Raw genomic sequence first — 24956 nt, forward strand, 5'->3', positions numbered from 1 at the left:
AGATGCTTCCCAAGCAAAGAAACACACTTTGGTAGGCACACAAGGACTCCAAATAATGCTATTAGGGAACTGAACAACTCTTCTTGAAGCTAGAGTACTATAAAGAGATTTAACTGAGAAAATCCCATCCGTAGTCTCTTTCCACAGCATTCTATTTTCCAAAAGAGGATTAAGCCTCCTACCCCGGATTGTCAAAAGTAATCTCTCCACCTCCTCCACCTCCCAGTCATTAAAGGGCCTAGAGAAGCTAGGACTCCAAACCCCTTCTTCTCCCGAATGATCCCACAACTCTACTAACCAAGCCTCTTTATATGATGCAAAGGCATACAAAGAGGGAAAGGAGTTACAGAGAGTGAAGTTCCCACACCAATTATCTTTCCAAAATTTCACCCTTCTACCATTCCCCACAGAAAAGACCACTTTGTTTTGCAAAAGAGCGCCTTCCTTCCTTATTTCCTTCCAAAAGCACTCCAAATCTCTCCCTAACATCTCTAGTATACCATTCCCCTTCTTCCTCCCCGAACTTCCTACTAATGATGCACCTCCAAAGAGTCTCCCTTTCATTCGCAAAGCGCCAGTTTCACTTACATAAAAGGGCCCTATTGAGAGTAGACAAACGTCTTATTCCCAAGCCACCTTCCTTTTGTCCAAACACAAGGTATCCCATTTTACTAGATGAGGCTTCCTCTCCAAAGCTCCCCCTCCCCACAAAAAATCCCTTTGAATTTTTTCCAATCTTAAACTAACCACTCTTGGTAGTTGTAGTAAAGACATCAAGTATATGGGCATACTTAACAAAGTGTTACGAATTAAAGTAATTCTCCCACCTTTGGAGATAAATTGCCTTTTCCACATGGCAAGCCTTTTTCGAAATCTCTCTTCCACCCCATCCCAAACGGCCACGGACTTGTGATTCGCCTCCAAAGGGATCCCCAAGTAAGAAGTTGGCAGCTTTCCCACTTTACAACCAACCTCAAGAGCCAAAACCTCCAGATTCTCTACTCTCCCAACCGGCAAAATTTCACTCTTATCCAAATTGATTCTCAAACCTGATATGACTTCAAACCACATTAACAACCAGCTTAAATAAGCCATCTGATCTTGGGAAGCATCACAAAAAACTAAAGTATCGTCGACGAACAAGAAATGAGATACCAAAGGCCCGTCTCCACTTCTTCCTTTTATCCTGCAGCCTGAAAGAAACCCCCCCTCATTGCTCTAAGGATAAGCCTACTAAGAGCCTCCATCCCGATCACAAAAAGATAGGGAGAAAGTGGATCCCCCTGACGCAAACCCCTTGGAATGGAGAGTCGGTTGATCACCTTTTCCTTCATTGTCCCATTACCATTGGACTTTGGCACAGGTTGTTCAATCTAGTAGGTATGATTTGGGTCCCTCCAAGGAGCCTTGAAGACATGTTGGTTATTTCTTTTAAAGGCTTGGGGAAATCATTAAGAGGCAAGACACTTTGGCAGATTGCTTGCCTTACTTTGATTTGGATGGTGTGGCAAGAAAGAAACAACAGGATCTTTGAGGATAAAGGGAGAACGGAAGAGACGATTTGGGATTTGATCCGGTTTTATTCTTCTCTTTGGGCTTCTTGTACTGAAGCCTTTAGAGGAGTTCCTCTAAGCATTCTACAACTCAATTGGATTGGGGTTTGCGTTTCAAGAGTTTGAAGATTGTTGGGGTTTCTTTTGTTTTTAGGTTTCTATTGTTGGGTGTTTTCTTTGGTATTTGTGTAGGAAGGACCTCTCATCCTTCCCTTGGTTTTTTTCTTTCTTTTGTCTCTTTTTCCCTCATGTATTTGTTCTTTTATTAATATAATCTTCTTTGTTTCTGATCAAAAAAAAAAAAAAAAAAAAAAACCCCTTGAACTGTTGAAGAAACCCGCTGGAGTGCCATTGATCAAAACGGAAAACGTTGCTGTGGAAATGCATCAGGAAATCCAACAGTCCACTTCTCCCCAAAACCCATTCTTTGCATTACCAACAACAAAAAATTCCAGTTTAAGTGATTGTATGCCTTCTCTATATCCAGCTTGCACAACACCCCGCTCTCATTTCTCTTCAGCAACGAGTCTATTGCCTCATTGGCAATTAGGGCAACATCAAGAATTTGTATTCCTTCAACGAAAGTGTTTTGAGTTGAAGACACCACCTTTCCCACAACCTTCTTATGCTTATTAGCTAGCACTTATGATGAAGAATCGATTGATTGCATCATCCTTCATTGCTGTAAGGCAATGAAAGAAACAGAAAAAGGCTTGGGAAGTTGTAGGTTTCTTTGCTTGGGAAGTTGCTTAGGTGTTGTATTCTACTATTAAGGGGAACGCTTCTTAGTTGGCATAGATCTTCATATGAAAGAAACGGAAACAAGGTGTGGAGGATCTCCCCCTTGTGTGTTTTAAACTCTATGGGAGAAAAGAAACAAGAGATCTTTTGAAGACGCTGAACAGTGGACCAAGCAATCAAATCCATTTTCATGAGTACTTATTTGGAATGTGTTAGTGTATATAGTAGATCATTAACCATGACAGGCTTAGCTCAAAGGAAGGAGAGGAAACTTTACTCTGTTCGCCACTTTTGAATGGTGCCTTTCATTTGTGTGCGTGTATGTATGTGTGTGTGTGTGTATAATCTTATTGGTCTATCAAAAAAGGGAAGCAGAGGAAACTTGTTTTTTGTTTTTCTCTCTTGCTTTGTTCACCTGTTGAAGCGTATTGTATACATTGCGTGTACCTTGGTGTGCCCTCCACTTAGGCTGTATTAACACACACACACGCACACGTTCCATTCATAATGTCCAAAGGGTATTGTAAAGGCTGTCTTGTACCTATCCTTTTTTGGAATCTGAATATTCCAAAATCTTGACTTCATGTCAAACTTAGGAACTATTTTAGACTTAACTAACCTTAAGATATCTCTTCTTAGGTATAGGATACCTAATCCATCTTAATGCATCATTGAGAGGCTTATAATTAATTACAAGCCTAGGTGTTCCTCTTTCTAGTTCTGCTTGTTTCTGAACATAGAAGGCTGAACATATGCTTCTAGGTGTATTGTACATATATATATATATTCATTGTTTGCCTATAAAAAAAAGTACATGCACTGTGTTGTTCATGCTATGACTGGTATAAGTTGTAATCTCACACACATGCAAAATTTCACATACAGTTATTATTGTTAGTGAATTTTATATTCCCATGTTTGGGACTATTTTGGTGTCAAAATACCAATGCCTTTACCTCTGTGAGTTAATATTTTTAGATAGGACACTGGAGAATGTGTGAATTCAACTTCTATTTATTAGCCTTAGTTTCGATGAGCCCCAAATACTGGTTAGATTTTATTTTCTGCACCACAAGATTGTGCTGCTTGCATATTCATGTTGAGATATTTACATTGTTCTCCACCCTTGCAGTTTCTTCTCCAATGTGCTGAACAATTGCCTCACAAGATTCCTTTGTATGGGACAGTGGTAGCGTTTCTACATCTTTTGCCTTTTTTCTTGGCTCCTTTTTCATGCATTTGTTATAGTTGATTCCCCTTTCATTGGCACATGCACACAAACACACACAGGCAGACAGATTTGGTAAAAATGAGTCCCAAAAATTCCTTAAATTAATCTTAATTCTGAAGTACTGAACTCAGATGATTGTGTGCTCACATAGTAAGGCAAATTTTTTCGGTTATAAGTATGGACTTCGAATTTTTAGTACATTAATTGTAAAACTCTATTCAAGGTTGAGCCACATCTCTTTTGTCTTTTTTCTTTTTTAGTGCATTTCTGTTGGTTGCTCCCCCTTTCATCTTTAACTGGTTACACACACTTTCCATAGGTGATGCTAGAAATTGCTTCAATTCAAAATGATTCCAAAACTGAACTTAGAGTGTGCGTGCTTTTATAGATGCTGGAAGAAAGATGTGCTCTAGTTTAAATATGGACTTTGAATTACCAATTGAATCACTTAATTATGCATGGTTAAACCTAATAGAGTTTATTAGCTTCTTTGAGGTTAGGATATAATTTTTTTTTTGATAGATAAAGAAGAAAATATATTAAGAAGAGGTGTCAAAAGAGCGACTCAAGGTATACAGTACCTATACACCCACGGCCAAAATGGCAAAGAAAGAAAAAGAGCCCAACCAATCAACAAAATTAACTAAAGTTGGAGGATAATCATCTATAAACAACTTTGTCTTTGACTAAAGGTAGTAAACAAAAGAACTTTTTAGTCTCTGGATCAAAAGCATGTCATCATCGAAGGTCATTCTATTCCTAACTTTCCACACCGTCCAAAAGATGTATAAGGGAGCTTCTCTTCAAACCTTCTTGCGCTTTTTGCTCACAAAAGAACCATGCCAACCCAATAGAGTCTGTCTACCTGACGAAGGAAGCACCTAAGACACCTCGAACATAGTAAAAGGCAACTCCCATAAAACCCTTGTTTTAACACAATGAATAAGGAGGTGATCTATGGTCTCTTCATTCTCATGGCATTTATAACATCTATTTGCTAGGGCCCACTCTCTTTTTTGAACTAGATCCAAGGTTAAAGCTTTACCCATGTTGCCTCCAAAGCAAAAAAAGCTAACTTTAGGCTGCACCCACAAGTTCCAAATGCTTCTCAAAGGTAAAGAAACGGAGTTGCCCGACTCTAAGGTGTTGTAGAGAGATTTAATAGAAAACTTGCCAACCTTTGTTTTAGTCCAAAGCACCTTGTCTTCCACATCCCCACACACTCTCTTCTCGTGCAACCGTACTAAAAAACTCTCTACAACATCCATCTCCCAATCATTGCAAGGTCTTGAGAAGCATGGATTCCAAACCCCACTTCCCCCTTCAAGTGAGGAGTCCCAAATAACCTCTACCCACGCCTCCTTTGAGTTAGCTAAAGGAAACAAGGACGCAAAGAACACACACTAAGGAGTTCCCCACACTATTTATCCTTCTAAAATTTCACACTTTGACTATTACCCACTAAGAAAGAGATCTTACTACTCAAAAGATCCTAATCCTTCCTTATCACTTTCCACAACCCAACACCATATACCCCTCTCACTTCCTGAGAACACCACCCTCCTCTTTCTTTCCCATACTTCCGTATAATAACTTGATTCCAAAAGGCCCCTCTCTCATTTGCAATCGCTAGTTCCATTTGCAAAGGAGAGTCTTATTGAGAGTTGAAAGACACTTAACACCTAAACCCCCATTTCCTCTTGTCTAAGCAAACAATTATCCATCTTACTTGATGTTGTTTTTGTTCTAGAGCCCTACCTCCCCAAAGGAAGTCTTTCCGACTTTGCTCTAGCTTCAATCTAATTGAACTTGGCATGCACAACAAAGTGCTTTGAATTAGGGTAGTTCTCTCTCCTTTGGATATGTGTTATCTCTTCCACATAACCAAGCGAAACCTCTCTTCCACACCATCCTAAATTGCCATTGATTTAAACGGTGCACCCAAAGGGAGGCTCTAGTAAATGGACGGGAGACCACCCACCTTACATCCAAACTCAAAAGTAAGGGCATCAATATTTTCCACCCTTCCCACAGGAATTAATTCGCTTTTATCCAAGTTTATTCTTAATCCCAAAATGGCTTCAAACCACATAAACAACCAACAAAGATAGGTCATCTGATCTTGAGAGGCTTGATAGAATACCAAGGTGTCATTAGCAAACAACAAATGAGAAATCTGAACCCCTTTTTCACTCCTTCCCTTCGTTTTACAACCCAATAAAAAAACCTCCATCCACTGTCCTCTTTAAAAGCCAATTGAATGCCTCTATTGCAATCACGAACAAAAGGGCTAGAGAGGGTCCCCCATGCCTCAAGCCCCTTGAGCTTTGAAAAAAGCCTATAGGAGTGCCATTGACCAAAACAAAGAAACTTGTTGTGGAAATGCACCACTTGATTCATTCAATTAATTTCTCCCCAAAACCCATTATTTGCATAATCAAAAGAAGGAAAGACCAGTCCACATGATCATAAGCGTTCTCTATGTCAAGTTTGCACGAAATACCACATTCATTATTTTTCAAAATCGAATCAATGACCTCATTAGCAATAAACATTGTATCCAAAATTTGTCTTCCCTCCACAAACGCCCCTTGGGCCTTATAAACCACTTTTCCTACCACCTTTCTTAATCTATTGGCTAACACCTTAGGCAACCACTTGTACAAACCCACCCACTAGACTAATCGGCCTAAAGTCCCTTAAATCTTCAACACTCCCCATCTTTGGAATTAAAACTAAAAAGGTTGCATTCACGCTTTTAACAAAATTGCTATGCTCATGGAAATCTCTACAAAAGCTCATCATGGAAATCTTTGAAGCAGCTAAATAGGTTGCATTCAAGCTTTGAGAGCTTTGAGATAAGGATATGAACATCATGGAAAGATTTGGATGTGGGGATAAGACAACTAAATCAAGTGACTAGTTTGGAAAGAGGAAATTGGAACTTTCATTTTGTTAGGAACCTGAATAATTGGGAGTTGGGTGTCATGGAGTGGTTTCTTTCTAAACTCCAAGAATAGACAATGAAGAGGGAGGAAGAGGACAAAGTAGTTTGGAAGGAAGATAGCAAAGGGGTCTTCTTTGTAAGAGGGCTTTACTCTTTGTTGGAGATAGATCATACTACCCCTTTCCCTTTAAAGATAATATGAAACTTGTGGATTCCTTTGAAGGTGAGTTTCTTCACTTGGGAGGCTTGCTGAGAAAAGGTATTGATTTTGGATCAACTTCAAAGAAGAGGGTGGACGTTGGCTAATAGGTGTGCATTGTGTAAAGAGGAGTCAAATTCTATCGATCATATCTTTCTTTATTGTGACAAGGTGAGAATTTTATGGCAGCTGGTATTCTCCATTTTTGGTATTTGGTGGGTTTTATTTGAGTCAATTAGAGAAACTCTCCTAGGGTGGCTTGACTCTTTTGTAGATATACGACGTATTAAGGCTTGGAGAGCTGCTCCTCCTTGTATTTTTTGGACGATCTAGAAGGAAAGAAGTAGGAGATTCTGTGAATGTGAGGAACTTTTAGGTCAAAGGCTAAAAAATATTTTCCTTGACAATTTCTCTATGTTGGTATATAGGTGGAGGATATACGCATTGGTTGATTTAATAGATGGGTTTGGGCTTGGATGAGGGAGGGAGTATTTTTTTGTGTACCCTCTTGTTATTTTGTCTAGTGCTCTTTGTATATGACTTGTGTACTCTGAATCGCTTTCAACGTTTATTAATACTCTCTTACTTATTAAAATAAAAAAAGCACCTAAATCAAGTGAGTAGAAAACCAACGGATCCTTGTTGCGGAAGAGGACAGCATAGCAATAGAAGAGTCATTTATGTGGACCAAACTTCCCAATTCGTCAAAATCCATGGGCATGTTTCATTGGAATATATACCATAAAAAAAGCCAGGAAAGACCTATAAGATATGATTTCTGCTAATAATCTCTTGCTATAATAGATGTAAAGGAAGGCAACAGGTGTAACAATTTTCTGTGTTTTCTTTCTTATAATTCTTTATTCTTGAACTGTCTTTGTTATTTGCAGTTCTTTAGAAAACAATTTTTGTGCATATTAAGTGGAATTTTTGTGCTTATCTCCTGTCTCTCCCTCTCTTTCCCCCAGGTCGGCTTGTTAAACTTGGAAAATGAGGAATTTGTTAAAAAAGTAGTGGAGAATTGTCAAAATAATTTGCAGGTGAGCAATTCCCTGTCTGGATGGCTATAAGGGTGTCTCGTTAATGCTTTTACTTTTAAGCTCACAAAACTGTTGATATGTTCTGTACTTTTGTTGAATAGAAAATTAAGTTGAACTGCTTCCATGTACTGATCATGCTATGTTATTCATTCAGGAAGTTGACTTAACAATTTTGAGTCTTTGCTTTCTAATACTTATTGCTTTTGCACTGCAATTATGTGTTCTCAACTGTAATCTATTTTATAATTGACGATTCCCACATTTTTTTTTTAAATTGTAAGTTGTCCTTGTATATATTTATTCTGAAGATGGACTTGTGTTGTGTGGTATGCAAGTGCATCACCTGTCTATCATTGATAATTCTGGTGGTGCTTGGATACCCATTGGTCTGGCTAGTCTTGTATTCATGCACTCTGTTTTGTTGGATTCTGACTTGGATAAAGATTTTTGATATGGTTAAGTGTTAAAACTTGAAATCATGATGATCTTATAGGATAAATATGACCTATTAAGATCCACTTATAATAGCTTGGTGCCTAGAATGATGCCTGGTGAGTGGTGGTCGGATTTTAGTGAGAATTTGAGGCTCTTTGCTGTAAAAAGGAGTAGGAATTTAGTCAGAAGTGAGGGTTTGATGGTTTGTACTCTTTTTATTTTTATTTTTTGGTAATTAAAGATATTGTGGAGGCCTTTTTTTGAGATGGATTGTGATAGGGCTTAGGCTCAAATTGTTTCCCTATGACAATTTTCCAGCATTTTAATATACCTTTGAAGGGCCTACTGATTCTTTTGAGAATATCATTTTTTTTCATAGATAAAGAAGTACACTTGGAAGACATTTGAGATGATGTGGGACTTACTTCATTTCTTTGTTTTTGTTTAGGCCTCTTGTATTGATGTTTTTAAAGCCTTTCCCTTGAATGTCATTCAGCTTAGTTGGCTTTTTGTATGTACACCTTAGGGTTGGGCATGCTTTGCAAGGAGCCTAGACGAGCTTTTGGTGATGTAATACTTGTATAGTCTTTTATGTTCCTTTTGTACAAATTTCCTTGTAAAGTGGAGGTTCTTTTTGGGTCTTTTGATCAGGTTTTGTATTTTATGAGGATGATTTCTCATCCTTCTCATAATTTCTTTACAGTAATTAATACAACTTCTGTTTCTGATTAAAAAATTAGTATATATATTAAAAAGAGGTGCCAAAAGAGTGACCCAAATTATACAGAACTTCTTTTGAGATTTTCATGCTGATAGGATCATTAATACCATCTCAAACTCCACATTTATTGCTATTATATCTAAGCAAGAGAAGATAATTTTGATCAAGGATTTCAGACCCACTAGTTTAATGAGTGATTTATTTGTTTTTCCCCTACTAAGAAACAAAGAAACCATTTTAAATAGGGAAAAGTTTAAAATGTAAGATTAGAAATCCTTACAAGTAGAAGTAGTTATAAGAGGAAAGAAAAAAGCAAGAATGACAACATAAAAATAAGCACTGACATGTAGCCTCTTCGCACAACTGTGATGCTGCAGTGCTGATTCTCAAAAGGATGTAGTTAAAGGCAAGGGCCACATGCGTATGGTCTCAATGGATAGATGATCTCTCGTAAGGCTTGTGGTGGAAGGGTTTCCTCTCTTAATCAGATTATCTGCTTTTGATTAGCTGTTCTAGACTCCAAGAGAAAGAGCATCCTACATATCTAAAGGACTCTACCATCCTTGACAACCAATGGCAGTGGTGTTATGGTTCTCTTTTATTATGGCTTATCCACGAAAGAATTGTAACTGAATCTTCATCTGAATGATCATAGAAACACCAAGCAATTTTGCTTTCTCTTTTTTTGAGAAGCTTGGAGAGATACTCAGAAGGCTGAATATCATGAGCAGTTAAATAGTCTTCTATAAATCTTCCATAGATCCCCTATTGTCTTCAAAGATTCTAACTTTTCTCTTTATGGCAGATAACTCATATGGTAGCCAAGAACCCATAGAGGAGATAGCCATCATATCAACAATACTATTAGGGATAAGTTTATACAGTCCCAACAAAAGGTGGTTGATACTCAAGTGTCCTTGAGCACAAAGCACATAAGTCCAGGCTTATGGATTTATAGTGACTCCTGGTCCAAAGCAAATTATTGGTATTAACCTTTTTGTCCCCAACCAAGCCAAGGCTCTGAGTTTGAGGTGAGTTTTAGATTTCCAAACTAATTTGGCTTGAAGGAACACTGGGGAAAAACCATTTCATGAGGGAGCACAAGAAAAAGATGTGTGAAAAAAGAGAGCATTAAAATTCAGTGTCCAACATCTCTCATTCTTAGATAGGTGAAAAAACAAACTTGGTCTGAGCTGAACCCAAGTCTTGTACATATCTTTTTTCATTTTTTTTTTTTTTTTGTTTTGTTCTTTTTGCACATAAAGGGACTCAAACCTTAGATGCCATACCAGTGCACCCCCATACCTTACCTCCTTAAATAAGTCAAAGTGCTTTTCTGGATTCAACCCTTTTTCCTTTATTTTCTATTTCACTTGACATCCAGGCTTGTGCCTACCGTAGTTTCATTGTTTTCTATTAGCTTGCATTGCTCCTTTTCATTCTTCTTATTTACTATGCTTGAGCTGTTTTCCTTTTTTTTTTTTGATAAGTAAATAAGAAATGCATTAAAGAAGAGGCAAAAAGCCACAAAGCATACAAGGAGTATACAAGGCGGCTAAGGCCTCTAAAAACAACAAAACCAGAAAGGATTCACCTTCCCTTAAGTGGATGCTACCCACTCCAAAAAGCCTATAAGGGAGAGAGACTCCTCACCTAAATACAATTTGGCCCAACTCCATGAATTACAAACAAAAAAATTCTTTAGTTTCTGGATATTCAACACACCTCCCCTAAAAGCTAATCTATTCCTCTCCTTCCAAACCATCCAAAAAATACGCAATAGGATGGATTTCCAAACCTTTTTCCTTTTCTTCTCCACAAAGGGGCCCCTCCAGCTAGTTAAGACCTCCTTTACAGTTTCTGAAAAGACCCATTTTACATCTACTAACCCAAGAACAATATCCCACAAGGCTCTAACCACTATACAGTGTATAAGAATATGATTTACATTTTCTTCTTCACAACCACACAAAAAATAACAATTAGGAAGTTGCAACCCTCTTATCTGGAGCCTATCCAGAGTAAGCACCTTCCCCCACGTCGCCTCCCAAGCGAAGAAAGCGTCTTTAGTTGGCACCCTATCCACCCAAATACCCCTTGAAGGAAAAACGGTGTCATTAGGATTGGCCAACAAACTATAAGCTTCCTTGACCCTAAACTGATCATTTCTTCCTCGCCTCCAAAGAACAGAGTCTTCCTCTAAAGAAGGCCTATGACCCCTCAAAACATGGAGCAAATCCCCAACCATGTCCAACTCCCAATCATTAAAGTCCCTCAAAAAATTTAGGTTCCAATCTCCTTGACCAGAATTTTGATCCCACATTTCCTCAACCGTTGCATTCCTATGAACAACCATGACAAAGAGGCGAGGGAAGCAATGGGATAGCACTGTATCAGTACACCAAATATTTGTCCAAAATCTGATTTTGGTGCCCTTCCTAGCTAGAAACACCATGTTATCCTAGCACCAACCAGATTCTTTCAAGATCTCCTTCCAAACCCCTACTCCAACCGCCCCATTAGCCTTCTTTGACCTCCATCCAAGATCCTTTTGCCCATACTTCGTCATGATCACTTGTTTCCAAAGATTATCTTTGACACAAGCATACCTCCATATCCACTTACCAAGCAAGGCTTTGTTCAACAGGGCTAGCTTCCTTAGGCCTAGCCCACCCTTGTTCTTGTTTGTACAAACCACCTCCCATTTAACTAGATGAATTTTCCCCTCCAAGTTCCACCCCCCCCATAGAAAGTCCCTTTGCACTTTCTCTAGCCTTCTAGCAACAATCTTGGGCATTCGGAAAATAGATATTTGATAGATTGGCATGCTAGCCAAAGTGCTTTTTATGAGGGTGATTCTCCCCCCTTTGGAAATATACTGCCGTTTCCAAAGCGCAAGTCTCCTCCTTACTTTTTCTTCCACCCCATCCCACATAGAAGGAGTCCTATTAGGAGCCCCTAGTGGAAGACCCAAATACTGAGAGGGCAAGAATCCCACCCTGTAGCTTAACTTAACTGCCAACTCTTCAATCTCATCCACCTCACCAACTGGGATAATTTCACTTTTGGCTAAGTTAATCCTTAGACCTGAAGCAGTTTCAAACCAGAGAAGAATCCAACTTAAGTGAGTTAGGTGCTCTTTGCTTGCCTCACAGAACACAATTGTGTCATTAGCAAAGAATAAATGAGAGATGTTCAAAGTGGATCTACTACCACCCCGAATACTACACCCTAATAAGAATCCCCCCTCCATAGCTTTCCTAATGAGAACATCCAACACTTCCATTCCCATAACAAAGAGATAGGGAGAAAGGGGGTCTCCTTGTCTAAGCCCCTTAGTGGTTGGGAAAAAGCCAGCTGGCACCCCATTAACCAGAACTGAGAATTTGGATGAAGACAAACAACTCCACATCCACCCCAACCACTTAGACTCAAAGCCCATTTTTTACAAAACCTTCAACAAAAACTTCCAATTGATACTGTCATAAGCTTTCTCTATGTCCAATTTGTAGATAAACCCCTTCTCTTTTCTTTTTTGCCACGAGTCTATCACCTCATTTGCAATTAAGGATGCATCAAGAATTTGTCTTCCTGTCACAAAGGCATTCTGGGCAGTGGAAACCACCTTTTCAATCACTTTCTTAAGCCTGTTAGCTAGCACTTTAGCCAACAATTTATAAAGCCCCCCCTAAAGGCTAATAGGTCTAAAATCTCCAAGATCCTCAACCCCACTTTTCTTCGGAATCAAAACCAGAAAAGTATTATTGAGGCTCTTAAGAAAAGAGCTATGCTTGTGGAACTCCTTAAACATTTCCAAAATCTCCTCTTTAGCAAATTCCCAACAGCTTTGCCAAAAGGCCACAGTAAAGCCATCTGGACCAGGGGCTTTGTCCCCATTCATCTCCATCAAAGCCGAATGTACCTCAGTCTCTGAAAAAGGGATCTTCAAATTCTCTGCTTCTTGCCGATTGATTTGATCAAGCTGAAGCCTCCCAATATCCGCCTTCCATCCCTTGTCTTATGAAAGCAGCTACTGGAAAGCGTTAACAATTCCTTCCCTCATTTCCTGCTCCTCTGAAAGCCACTCCCCATTAATCTTAACTTTGTCCAAGGAATTGTTTCTAAGATGGACACTTGCCATATGATGGAAAAAACCCGTGTTTCTATCTCCCTCCCTTAGCTAGATCTCCCTTGAGAGTTGTCTCCAATGAATTTCCTCCAGAAGCACCCACTTTTTATAACTTTCTTTTGTTTCTTTTTTTAACTCTGTTTCCTCCACAGTCAGGCTTCTCTTGCTTTCCACCCAGTCCCAGAAATCCACTTGCTGCAGGGCTGAAGATTTGTTACAGTCCAGCCTCCCAAACACCTCTCTATTCCATACTTTCAACTTCTGTTTGATTTCCTTCATCTTAGCAGCCAATCTAAAGCTAGCACTGCCCCTAATCTCGATCCCCCTCCACTAGCTTCGAATAAGGTCTTTGAATCCCTCAACCTTAAGCCACATGTTTTCGAACCTAAACGGAGAAGGGCCTCTTCTTATCCCACCCCCCACTGGAAGGATTGGGAAGTGATCAAAAACCGGCCGAGGCAGCCTGCTTTGGATAACTCCACTAAATTGGTCTAACCAGCTAGGGGACACAAGAAATCTGTCCAGTCTAGCCCATGACTGATTATTGTGGCCCCCATTTCAGGTGAACTCTCCCCCCTGTAAAGGAAGATCCACCAGCCCTAGATCATCAACAATCTCAGCAAATCTCCTCATCGCTGAATTTATTCTCCTCTGATTGCTCCTTTCACTTTGGAGAAGGGTGATGTTAAAATCCCCCCTTAGGCACCAGGGGTCTTCCCAAAGGCCTCTAATCGCCCCGAATTCTTCCCACAGACCATCCCTTTCCACTTTGGTAAACAGACCATAAACTCCCGTGAACACCCAGACAACCCCATTTTCTACATTCCTAAATCTGCAGGATAGCGTAAAATGATCCTCCTCCCAATCCAGAATGTCCAGAGACCTCTTGTCCCAGCAAATCAGAATACCTCCCGCAGCTCCCTCTACATCCAGAGCTCTCCAATCTAAAAATCTCCCAGAGCCTAAACTTCTCACAACACCCTCCGACATAGGTTGAATTTTTGTCTCCTGGATACATAGTAAATCCACCATCTGGTTCCTTATAAAAGACTTAATAATTTTTCTTTTGGAGCTATCGTTTGCTCCCCTCACATTCCAACTCATGACTTTTAGCTTCATTGGACAACTTCGATTTGACTCCCTTTGCCCTGTGATGGGCCTTTCTGCTTATTCCCCCCATCATAGTTTACAGAACACTCCAACCTCTTTAACTCCCTTTCGAATCTTGACTTCTCCAGAAGCTCTTTGCTATGTATCTTCTCCTGTCTCTTTCTGATTTTAAACAAAAAGCTCAGGATTTCCTTTTCCAATCCCTCCGTCAGGAATCCCAAAAAGTGATTGAATTTTGCCAGACTACTTTCCTCCCATTTTTCCTCATTCTCATTTCTCACATCTTGGGTCTCAGGCGTGCTAGAATCCCCTTCCGTACCCCTGACTTTATCATTGCTTCTATTAGCTTCTCCTAAGTCCCAACAACCATTGTCATTCTCGTTGGACCCCTCATCCACTGTTAACCACGTTGTGTTCTCAACCCAGAATTCCTCCTCTATACCCCCAAAACGATCGTAAAACTCCCTCTCCGGAGCCTGATCAAAATAAAAAGAATTAAGATGAGAAGCCTCCAAAGCCCTTTTTCCCCTAGAATAGAAAACCGACCCATACCTCAGAGCTTCCTTTTCAAGAGCTCGGTCTGTCGCTGAGTAGCTAACATTCGTTCGCTGCTTCCTGAAATCCTCTGTTTCCCAGGCAACAAAGGGCTTCGTCTCTGATAGGTTCACTCTTTTGGAAATATTGCAATCCAGAAGGCAGGCCTTCTCCTGAGAGCCTTTGCTTGAGGCTTGGGTTATTAGCGTGATTGGGCCGACCCTTTCCATACCTTCAAGCCCAATCAGCTTTTGGCAATCCACTTCTACAACCCACCTCCTAGACGATGGGCCTGCTTCTGATCCATCATCACCAGTCGCCACTTCTTTTAACTTTGAGCCCAAATATCTATTAAGCAAGATAGGCCCACCAGCCCTCCTCGTCTCTTTAGGGCCCACGATTGGGCCTAATGAAGTCGACCCAGACACCAGCGCATCGGTGAAGGCCTAGTCCCGGATCGTCGGACCTTGGGCCCAGTTTACCATCTCCCAGCCCGACCCACTCTCCTGCGCACCCCTCACTTCAGCTCACAGATTCAGCGTCTCGAGCCTCGCGCTTACCAGCTCTTCCTCCACGCGCTGCCCCGAGCGTGAAACGACATCACCCTTAATCTCATCACTCTTTCGTCCAGACACTTCACTACAAGCCATCTGTTTCTTCCTCACCACCGGTCTAAACTCCCACCAGAGTGACAAGAAATAGACGTCCTCCTCCACTTTGATTTCCAGCACACTCGGCCTAAAATCTCCTCTTGTTTTAACCAAGATTCGAGCCCACTGAATCTCCCCCAACGTCTTCATCTTATCATCGACTGCAACGAAACCCCCGCATTCTTCTCCCACTCTTCTCAAAATCGTCGGGCTCCACAGCGAGATTGGAAGCCCAACGATTTTGACCCAAACTTCATTTCTTACCTCCTCCTCTACCCAGCAGCCAATCCTAGGGTTCCATTGCTCCAGCCCCAACTGGAGCCCTCCCAACGATCGATTCCCTGAGGATACGACGCGTCTTGCTTCTTCCAGATCTTCAAACTCTAGCAAAACCCTATCCTTCTCCAATCTAGCCAGCCCTAATTTTCCTTTCAGGCCCCAAGAGTTTGCTCGTAATCTTCCCAATCTCTCCAAGTCCTCTTCTCCTGCTGTTCTGGAATTCTAGCTCGCAACAATGCAATGTTCCAATTTCTGGAAATTTCCTAGTGTTTCCTCCCTTTTAACCTTCACTCTGATTGAGTTTGTAATTCTCCAACTTGGTCTCTTCACTACTTCTGCATACGAACTCTCCAAGGCAGATTTCCCCACGACCCTTGCTTCCTGCTTATTTTCTTTTCTGCCAATAGCTCCTTCCATTTCATGTAGTTTCTCCGCCATAGTCACCCATCCCCCTTTTTGCCCTCTGCCTCTCGGAATGAAGATACTGAAGCTCTTCCTTTCCAAATCGACAACCCTTAGCTGGAGAAACCACCCCGCTCTGTTTATCCCTCGCGTCAGGGAGTATGATCTCCCCTTGTCCTTCCACTCCCTTCCCCATTTTCCTTCTTTCTCGTCCTTAATGCAATGGATTAAGCCCTCCATGAAAAACCCTAGACTCTCCGGTCTCAATCGGACCCATGATGAAACCCCTCTCTTCTTCTCCACAATGAGTACTTGGGGTTTTCCTTTTCTTTCATCTAATACGATCTCGAACACCTTGGACTCCACTGCAAAGTTGCTCTCCTTCCTTCTTCTTCGAATCGCCGCACTATCTTCTCCCTCCTCACCATCTCACTCTCTCTCACTCTCTCTCTCCTCCATTACATATGCATGAAGTAACTAATTTGAGCTGTTTTCCTTTTTGTTAGATGCTTTCATCAATATGTGCTTCTTATTTGCCTATTAAAGATGAAAGAAATAGCTCATCAGCATTTCCAATGCTTGGCTCCAGCTTGGTCTCAACACAAATGGCTTAAACTGTGTCAGAGCCAGTTTGATTGCCACCCCTGGCTAGAAGACACGGTTTTTCCTTGTCGTTATGAGAGGTAGCATAAGATCAAAGCTAAAGCTTTTACATCCTAACCTAGTTTTCCTGAAGCAGGGCCTTCCAATAAGGCAAGAATTTTTGCCTCTATGGCCAACCCCATTGTAGCAGGTTTGAAGAAGGCTCTAGCACTGTGCCTGATGATTATCTATATGTGCGTGTGTGTGTGTGTATTGTACAGCATATACTTTATTGCGTGCAATTGGTATATATCATGTACAGATTTTCAATTCTTTAAAGACGCCCTGTGGAGTGCTCAGAATAGATGCTAATCATGAATTTGTGATACCCATGGGATGTTGATAAACCTCTCTCCACTCCTCCTCTTTCCCATTACATATGATGCTTTCCTAAGAATCAACCATCTGTGAACCCCTCCTTTTTGGGCACTCTCTTACATTCAAAAAGGCGAATCTTGATGTTTTTTTTGTGTGGCTTTGGAATCTTTTTATTATCTCTACATCTACAGTCTCTGCAAGTATAGATTCACAGTGATAGCATTTCAATTATTGGGGACTAATTGAAACTTTCCTATGTACTAGGATTTAGTGGCAGACAAATTGAGACTACCTGAAGTGAAAAGTTTGTGAAGACAATAACAATTATAATTTCTTTTCCCCCAAAAACATTGAAGTTCAGAAAGTAGTTGTGGATTTTGAATGAACCAATGCAAAGCGATAAAATGTCACTTTTCTTAAATTTGGTTTATGGAAACTCTAGTTCTCAATGCTTATGTATGTATGATATTGATGGATTTATTTCTTTGTCCCTTGATCTTTAGTATTATCTTTCATGAAATTGATTATATATTACTGGATGCTTTATTCTTGTCATATATATCTATACATAAGTCCATTTAAAGGTGTATGCCTGTTCTTTCTTATCTATTTACCAAAATTTTAAAGTATCTTATGACGTGGGATATTATATAATTCACAATATGGAAAAGTAGGAAAACTGTTGTGGACTAGATATATGAGTTGGCAACAATAAGTGGAGATTCTTTTATTGGTGGGATTAGAGATGGAATGAGAAATTAATAACTTTTCCTCCTAAGCAAAAAAGAAAAGAAAAAAACCATTAATGATAATAGTAGTTTGCCTTTGTCAGCTTGGGAAATTGTGGGATGTTTCTAATGTTGACGTCTGGTCCGCTAGGGAGAAATATATGCAAACTACCCTCGATGAACTTGGGAACCTGTGATTTAGTTTCCCACGGAGAAAAGGGCCTTACTGTTTCATATGATTGTTCATTGAGGCTACCTTGGATGCAAATAAGTTAGGGGAGGGAAATTTTTTTTAACCTTGTTTGGACTTATTCGTACCATTTGAGGAGTAACCTCTCTCTCACTCTCTCTCTGTCTCTCTCTATGTTCAATTTTCCAGGATGCGCTGGATACAGGAAATTGCAACAGGATTCGTATTTTGATGAGGTTTCTGACTGTTATGGTATGTATGGTATTTTTATATTGCTGTTTTTCCATCCATAAATTATCAATTTTACTACATGAAAAATGGTTTTGGAACTAGGCAAAGAGTTCATTGTGAACATAAAAACTGTTTAGGATCAGTGATTTGTAGTCAAGAATAGAAAAAAAAAAGGTAGTTCTCCTTGTTAACTCCTATTTAAGAGGAAATGTTGGAGAGAAGCAGGAGTGGAAAAGAGAAACTCCTATACTATTTTGATTTTTCTCCAAATTTAGAGAGATTTTTGGAGTTGAAAGAAATAAAAGAGTTTCTAATTTACCAGCCTAGCTTGTTTTTAATAAAATCAAGGGATCAAATCAACAAATTGTCAATGCAAGTACTTACTCTATAAATGTGTTTTTGGCTTTCGTTGATAGTCTAAAACTGTGGAAAAGGTTTTGGCTTTGCTTTTTTTTTTTTTTTTTTTGATAAAAAAAAACAAATGTATTAAATCACGGATAAAGAAATACAAAAGAAAGATGAGGAATCCTCCCAAAATACAACCAACTAATCAAAAGTATGTTAAAACATCTAAAGTACTAAGTAAACCTATACAATAGGTAAGTACCACATGAGAATATATATATAAAAAAAAAACAACTCCTAGCTCTATTATTTGAATAATTTCCTTCCAAGCAACCTCTCCTTGCTAACCCACACCTTTCAAACTACACATTGAAAACTAATCATGCGGGACCATATTAAGGGGAATGCTCTTAAATGTTGTGGTGCAAGAAGCCCAAAGGAGGCAAAGAAATGAATGATATTCCATAGAGCCTTTGAAGTCCTTGCCTTGTCTTAAAAAATCCTAGCTTTTCTTTCTCGTCAAAGAACCCAAATCAAAGTGAGACAAGTAGTTTTGCAAAGAACCTTGCCTCTAATGGAGCTTCCTAATCCCTTATATGAGATGATCATCATATCACAAATACTCCTAGGAGGAACCCACCCAATCCAACTTAGCTGATATGAAAAGTTTGTGTCATAACCCTATAGTCATTGGACAATGTAAGAAAATATAATCCACCATTTCTCCACTCTCCATACACAACAAGTAAACATTAGTATTAAGGGGTTTTGTAGGATCTTCTCAACTCTAACATGTCATTAGTGTTTACCTTTTTGTGTGCCACAAGTCAAGTAAAGGTCTTGGGCTTAGATGAAACTTTAGATTCCTAAATCCTCCCTAGCTTTTTGCAATGATTGGGAAATGAGAGAGGTGGAAGTTTTTAGAAGGCTGCAAGGTCAGGTGCTTAGAAGGGGGGATGATGATATCATGACTTGGCGGGCTTTGAAGAAAGGCCTCTTTACAATTAAATCCTTCTACTCCTCCCTAGCCTTTTTTGCAATGCTAGGGTGTTCCCTTCTGGCATAATTTGGAATCCTTGGGTCCCGGAGAGGGTTATTTTTTTCTGTTTGGGGAGCTATTTGGGGGAGAATTCTAACTTTAGAGTAGTTAAAAAGGAGGGCTGGTTTTTACCAAGCAGGTGCTATGTATGTAAAGGAGAGGAGGAATTAACAAATCATTTGCTTCTTCACTGTCCTAAGGCAACATTAATTTGACATCTTATTTTTGCTCTTTTTGGTGTTTAAGGGGTTATGCCTTCTTCAATCAAGGATGCCATACTTAGCTAACATGGCTCCTTTGTCGGGAATAAAAGAAAAAGGGTTTGGAATGCAACTCTTTTGTGCTTACTTTGGACCTTATGAAAGGAGAGAAATAGAAGAGGCTTTGAAGATTCCAAGTTGGCGAACCAAACTATTTTACGATCCTTTTTGTATATCTTTTTAGATTAGGTCAGGGTGCATGTAGGTTTTAGCTCGTGGTCTTTATTAGATTTCATTGATTGGTTGGATTGTAAGTAAGTTGATGGTGTTACTGTTTTCCACTTTTTGGGCTTGATGCATTGTATACATCGTGTATGCCTTTGGGTTCTCCTTTAGACACTCCTAATACAATTGCTTTTACTTATAAAAAAAAAAGATTCCTAAATAAAATTTGTTGGAAAGAACTGAACTGGATCAAATTGATTGGACAAGACTAAAAAAATGACTTTACTATAAATACTCTTGATGGAGATAATCACCAGGCTATCGCATTTGGAATGGATGGAGATAGGTTTCTAGTGACCCAGCATTGGCTGGATATGTTTAGTGGGGTCGCCCAATGTAGATTGCACAGACCTACATCTGATCATTTTCCTATTTTGCTGATGGGTGGTGGGTTGAGGAGGGGCCCTACCCCGTTTAGATTCGAGAACATGTGGCTTAAAGTGGATGATTTTAAAGGTCTTCTCCGGGGGTGGTGGCAAGGGATTGAGGTGAGAGGAAGGGCCAGTTTCAGACTGGCCTCCAAGCTGAAGGAGTTAAAGCAAAAAATTAAAATTTGGAATAGGGAGGTGTTTGGAAGGCTGGAAGTCAATAAAAATTCAGCCCTCCAACAAGTGGAGTACTGGGATGGAGTGGAAAGCAAGAGGAGCCTTTCTGTAGCAGAAACTGAGCAGAAAAACGAAGCTAAGGATGCTTTTAATAAATGGGTGCTTATGGAAGAAGTCCACTGGAGGCAGAAGTCAAGGGAGCTGTGGCTTAAGGAAGGGGATAAGAATACTGGTTTCTTTCACCGGATGGCTAATGTCCACTGTAGGAATAACTCCCTGGATAGGATTATGATTGATGGGGAGTGGTTGACTGAGGATCAGGAGGTGAGGGAGGGGATTGTGAACGCTTTTCAGAACTTACTCTCAGAAGAGTCGGATTGGAGAGCTGACATTGAGGGACTGCAACTCAATCAACTTAATTCCCGGGAAGCTGAAGACTTGGAGTTGCCTTTTACTAAGGAGGAAATCCATTTCGCCTTGATGGAGATGAAGGGAGACAAAGCTCCAGGCCCGGATGGGTTCACAGTGGCATTTTGGCAAGCATGCTGGGATTTTGTGAAGGAGGAGGTGGTGGATTTGTTCAAGGAATTCAATGAGCATGGGTCCTTTGCCAAATGTCTCAACACTACTTTTTTGGTCCTTATCCCTAAGAAAGGAGGTGCTGAAGACTTGGGGGATTTCAGGCCCATTAGCTTGCTTGGGGGTTTGTACAAGCTTTTGGCCAAAGTCCTAGCGAATAGGCTGAAGAAGGTGCTAGACAGGGTGGTCTCAATAGACCAAAATGCCTTTGTGAGAGGTAGACAAATTTTGGATGCTTCTCTAATAGCCAATGAGGTGATTGATTATTGGCACAAAAGAAAAGAGAAAGGGCTGATATGCAAGTTGGACATTGAAAAAGCTTATGATAGTATCAATTGGAAGTTTCTCATGAAGGTGCTACTTAAGATGGGCTCTGGGTCTCGTTGGATGGATTGGATGTGGTGGTGTATTTCAACTGCCAAGTTCTCCATCTTAATCAATGGGGTGCCTGCCGGTTTTTTCTCGAATTCAAAGGGGTTGCGGCAAGGAGACCCTCTCTCTCCTTATCTCTTTGTCTTGGGTATGGAAGTGCTTAGCACCCTTCTTAGAAGGGCTGGTGAGGGGGGCTTTCTTTCCGGCTGCAGGCTTCGGGGGAGAGGGGGTGAGGAGTTGACCGTCTCCCATCTCCTTTTTGCTGATGACACAATCAATTTTTGCAAAGCTAGAAGAGAGCAAGTAACCAATCTAAGCTGGATTTTGGCATGGTTCGAGGCGGCATCCGGTCTTAGAATTAATCTTGCTAAGAGTGTTCTAATTCCTGTTGGGGAAGTGGATGAGCTGGAGGAGTTGGCGGTTGAGCTAGGGTGCAGATTGGGGGCTTTACCCACTGTCTATTTGGGGCTGCCCCTTGGAGCTCACCATAAATCCTCTTCATCTTGGGATGGGGTGGGAGAGAGAATGAGGAGAAGACAAGCCCAGTGGAAAAGACAATACATCTCGAAGGGTGGGAGAATTACTCTTATCAAGAGCACTTTGGCCAGCATACCCATCTACCTCCTGCCCCTTATTCGCATTCCTAAGTCTGTTGCAAAAAGGATTGAAAAACTTCAAAGAGACTTCCTTTGGGGGGGGAGGGAAGCTTGGAGGGGAAAGCTCATTTAATTAATTGGAAGGTGGTTTGCAGCCCAAAGGAGGAGGGTGGTCTAGGCATCCGAAAGATAGACTTGCTGAACAAAGCCTTGTTGGGTAAATGGATATGGATATATGCCTATGAGAAGGACAATCTTTGGAAAACGGTGATTGGGGTGAAATATGGTCAAGAGGGGTGTGGGTGGAGGACTAAGGAAGTTTGTGGGTCTTTTGGAGTAGGAGTGTGGAAGGAGATCATGAAGGAGGCTAATTGGTGCTGGGAGAGCATTGAATTTAAGGTAGGGTAGGGGACTAGAGTAATGTTCTGGACGGATAAGTGGTGTGGTAATGCGGCGTTGTCCCAAATTTTTCCACAGCTGTTTACCTTGGCGGGTCATAGGAATGCCAAAGTAAGTGAAGTGTGGGATTTTAGCCTTGGTCAAGGAGGTTGGAATCTTAGATTTGCTAGAGATTTCAATGATTGGGAGTTGGATCAGATAAGAGATATGCTGAATTTGCTGAGGGACTTCAGGACTTCTCCTGAGGAGGATTTAGTAAGCTGGAAAGGGGAGGGCCATGGCGCTTTTGGGGTTAAGGGTGCTTATAAAATGCTGATTGGCTCCACAGTTTGCGCCTTCCCGAATAGATGCATTTGGATGGACCAGGTCCCAACAAAAGTTTCTTTTTTTGCTTGGGAAGCCTCGTGGGGGAAGATCCTCACCTTGGATAGGCTTCAAAGAAGGGGGTGGTAGCTTCCTGACCGGTGTTTTTTGTGTGGCTATGAAGAGGAAAATGCTAATCACATTCTTTTACATTGTATAGTGGTTAAGACTCTTTGGGAGATTGTCCTCGCCATTTTTGGAGTTCAGTGGGTGTTCCCAGAGTCTGTTAAAGAGGTGTTAGTTGGAGGGGCTCTTTTGTGGGGAAAAAAAGGAAAAAGATATGGAATTCCATTCCGTTATGCATATTTTGGACGGTTTGAAAGGAAAGGAATAGGTTAGCTTTCAGGGGGGGTCGTTAGCTATACAAAAAATCAAAAATTCTTTTGTATGTAATTTGTGGAGTTGGGCTAGGGTGTACATCGGAGAGGAAACCTATTCTCTCTTAGGCTTTTTGGAGTGGCTCGCGACCACTTGAGGGTTGGTGAGGTTACTCCCTTTTTTCTTTCAGTTTCTTGTCTTGGGCTTTTGTTTATATCCCCTGTATACTTGTGGTTTTTTGACCCCTTTTTATATATTGTTGTTTATCTATCAAAAAAAAAAAAAAAACTTAATGCCAAAGAGTAAAACTTTCCCTAGGAAACCTATATAGCCATTTCCGTAGTCAAGTATGATTCCTTAGAGAAATCTTCCCAAACCCTAAATCCCTTTTTTCCTTAGACTTACACACTAGGTCCTAACTAATGAGATGGTGTCTCTTGTGCTCCCTAGTCCTTTGCAATGTCTCGATCTTTAACGCCACTAATGAAGACATCTTAAAAAAGGAGAGGAAATAGCTAGGGATATGAGACAAGCACGATTGGATAAGAGTTATTCTTTCACCTAATGATGAAAAGACTTTTTTCCACCCATCTAATCTTCGCAAAATTCTCTCATCACTGGATCCTAAAAAACACATGCCTTTGGGTTCCCCCTTAGTGGGAGACCCAAATAAGGGAGAAGCCAACCAGAGGCCTTACAACCAAGCAACAAGGCCAACCTAGTGATATGATCCTAACCTATGTTGATGCTAGGGAGAGTAGTCTTATCAAGATTTTTATTAAGTCTAGATATGTGTCCGAACTAACAAAATTATCTTAAAATTTTGCAAATATTTCGAATAGGCTCTAGAAAAAAGATGACATCATCTGCAAATTGCAAATGAGACACATTAGTCTTACTCTTGCCCACAATGAAGCCTTCTAATAACCTGCTCTCTTTAGCTCTCAACAACATCCTACTTAACGCATCAACTACAATGGTAAAGAGGAAAAGGGACAATGGATCTCCTTGTCTTAGGTCTCTAGTTGCTTTGACCCAATCTTTAGCATTTCCATTCACTAAGATTGCAGAAGTTGCTGAAGAGAAATAACCTTTCATCCAAGTCCTCCATCTAGAACCAAACCCCTTCCTTTCAAGTGCATGGTCTAGAAAACTTTACTCCACATGATCACAAATTTTTGAAAAGCAATTTTGAAAACTATCTCTTCCTCTCTAGAGCGTCTTTCCTTATCCACTATCCCATTGGCTATTAGCATTGCAAATAAGATTTGGCTTTGCTTTGGTCGGGTGGTTGTGTAGTTATATTTATTTATGTTTTGATGCCTGTTTTATGCCACTTATTTACATAGGGTGTGCCCTTTTTTTTTTTGTTAGATGCCTATGTTAATATATTTTCCTTTTACCTATTGAAGAGAAATACCTTTTTTTTTTGTTAGATTCCTATTCAAAATAAAAAAAAAGGGAAAAGAAGAAGAAGGAAGAGATATTAATTGATAAAATGTCTATGCACTTCCACGTACTTAGTGCGATCATGTTGGATGAGATTGTGTGTGATGTTAATGACTGATTTATTATCACCATATAACCTCATAGGTCCTTCCCATTTGACTTTGAGATCCTTTAAAGCAATCTTCAACCAAAGAAATTTACAAATCCTTTACGCCATGGATATTCTGCCTCTACACTCAATTTGGGTATCACAACTTGTTTCTTACTTCTCCATGTAACTACATTACTGCCTAAGAGTGTATCGTAGCCTGATGTGGAGTGGATCTTTGATCTATGACTAAGCTTGACCAATCTACAAACTATGTATGATTCCAAACCTAGTTCTC

General features: G+C 40.3%; 1 protein-coding gene across 3 annotated transcripts in view; it reads left to right on the top strand.

The window, feature by feature from the left end:
- LOC117917143 (nuclear cap-binding protein subunit 1) overlaps window positions 1–24956 on the top strand; it is a 61149-nt gene that overhangs the window by 5236 nt on the left and 30957 nt on the right. For all 3 annotated transcript variants that reach the window (XM_034833389.1, XM_034833390.1, XM_034833388.1), the window contains exons 3-5: window positions 3427–3483; window positions 7640–7711; window positions 18039–18101. In XM_034833389.1, the coding sequence (XP_034689280.1) occupies window positions 3427–3483; window positions 7640–7711; window positions 18039–18101 (192 nt within the window). The remainder of the gene's footprint in view (window positions 1–3426; window positions 3484–7639; window positions 7712–18038; window positions 18102–24956) is intronic.

This window comes from Vitis riparia, chromosome 6 (assembly GCF_004353265.1).
Source record: "Vitis riparia cultivar Riparia Gloire de Montpellier isolate 1030 chromosome 6, EGFV_Vit.rip_1.0, whole genome shotgun sequence".
In the NCBI taxonomy this organism is placed as follows: domain Eukaryota; kingdom Viridiplantae; phylum Streptophyta; class Magnoliopsida; order Vitales; family Vitaceae; genus Vitis; species Vitis riparia.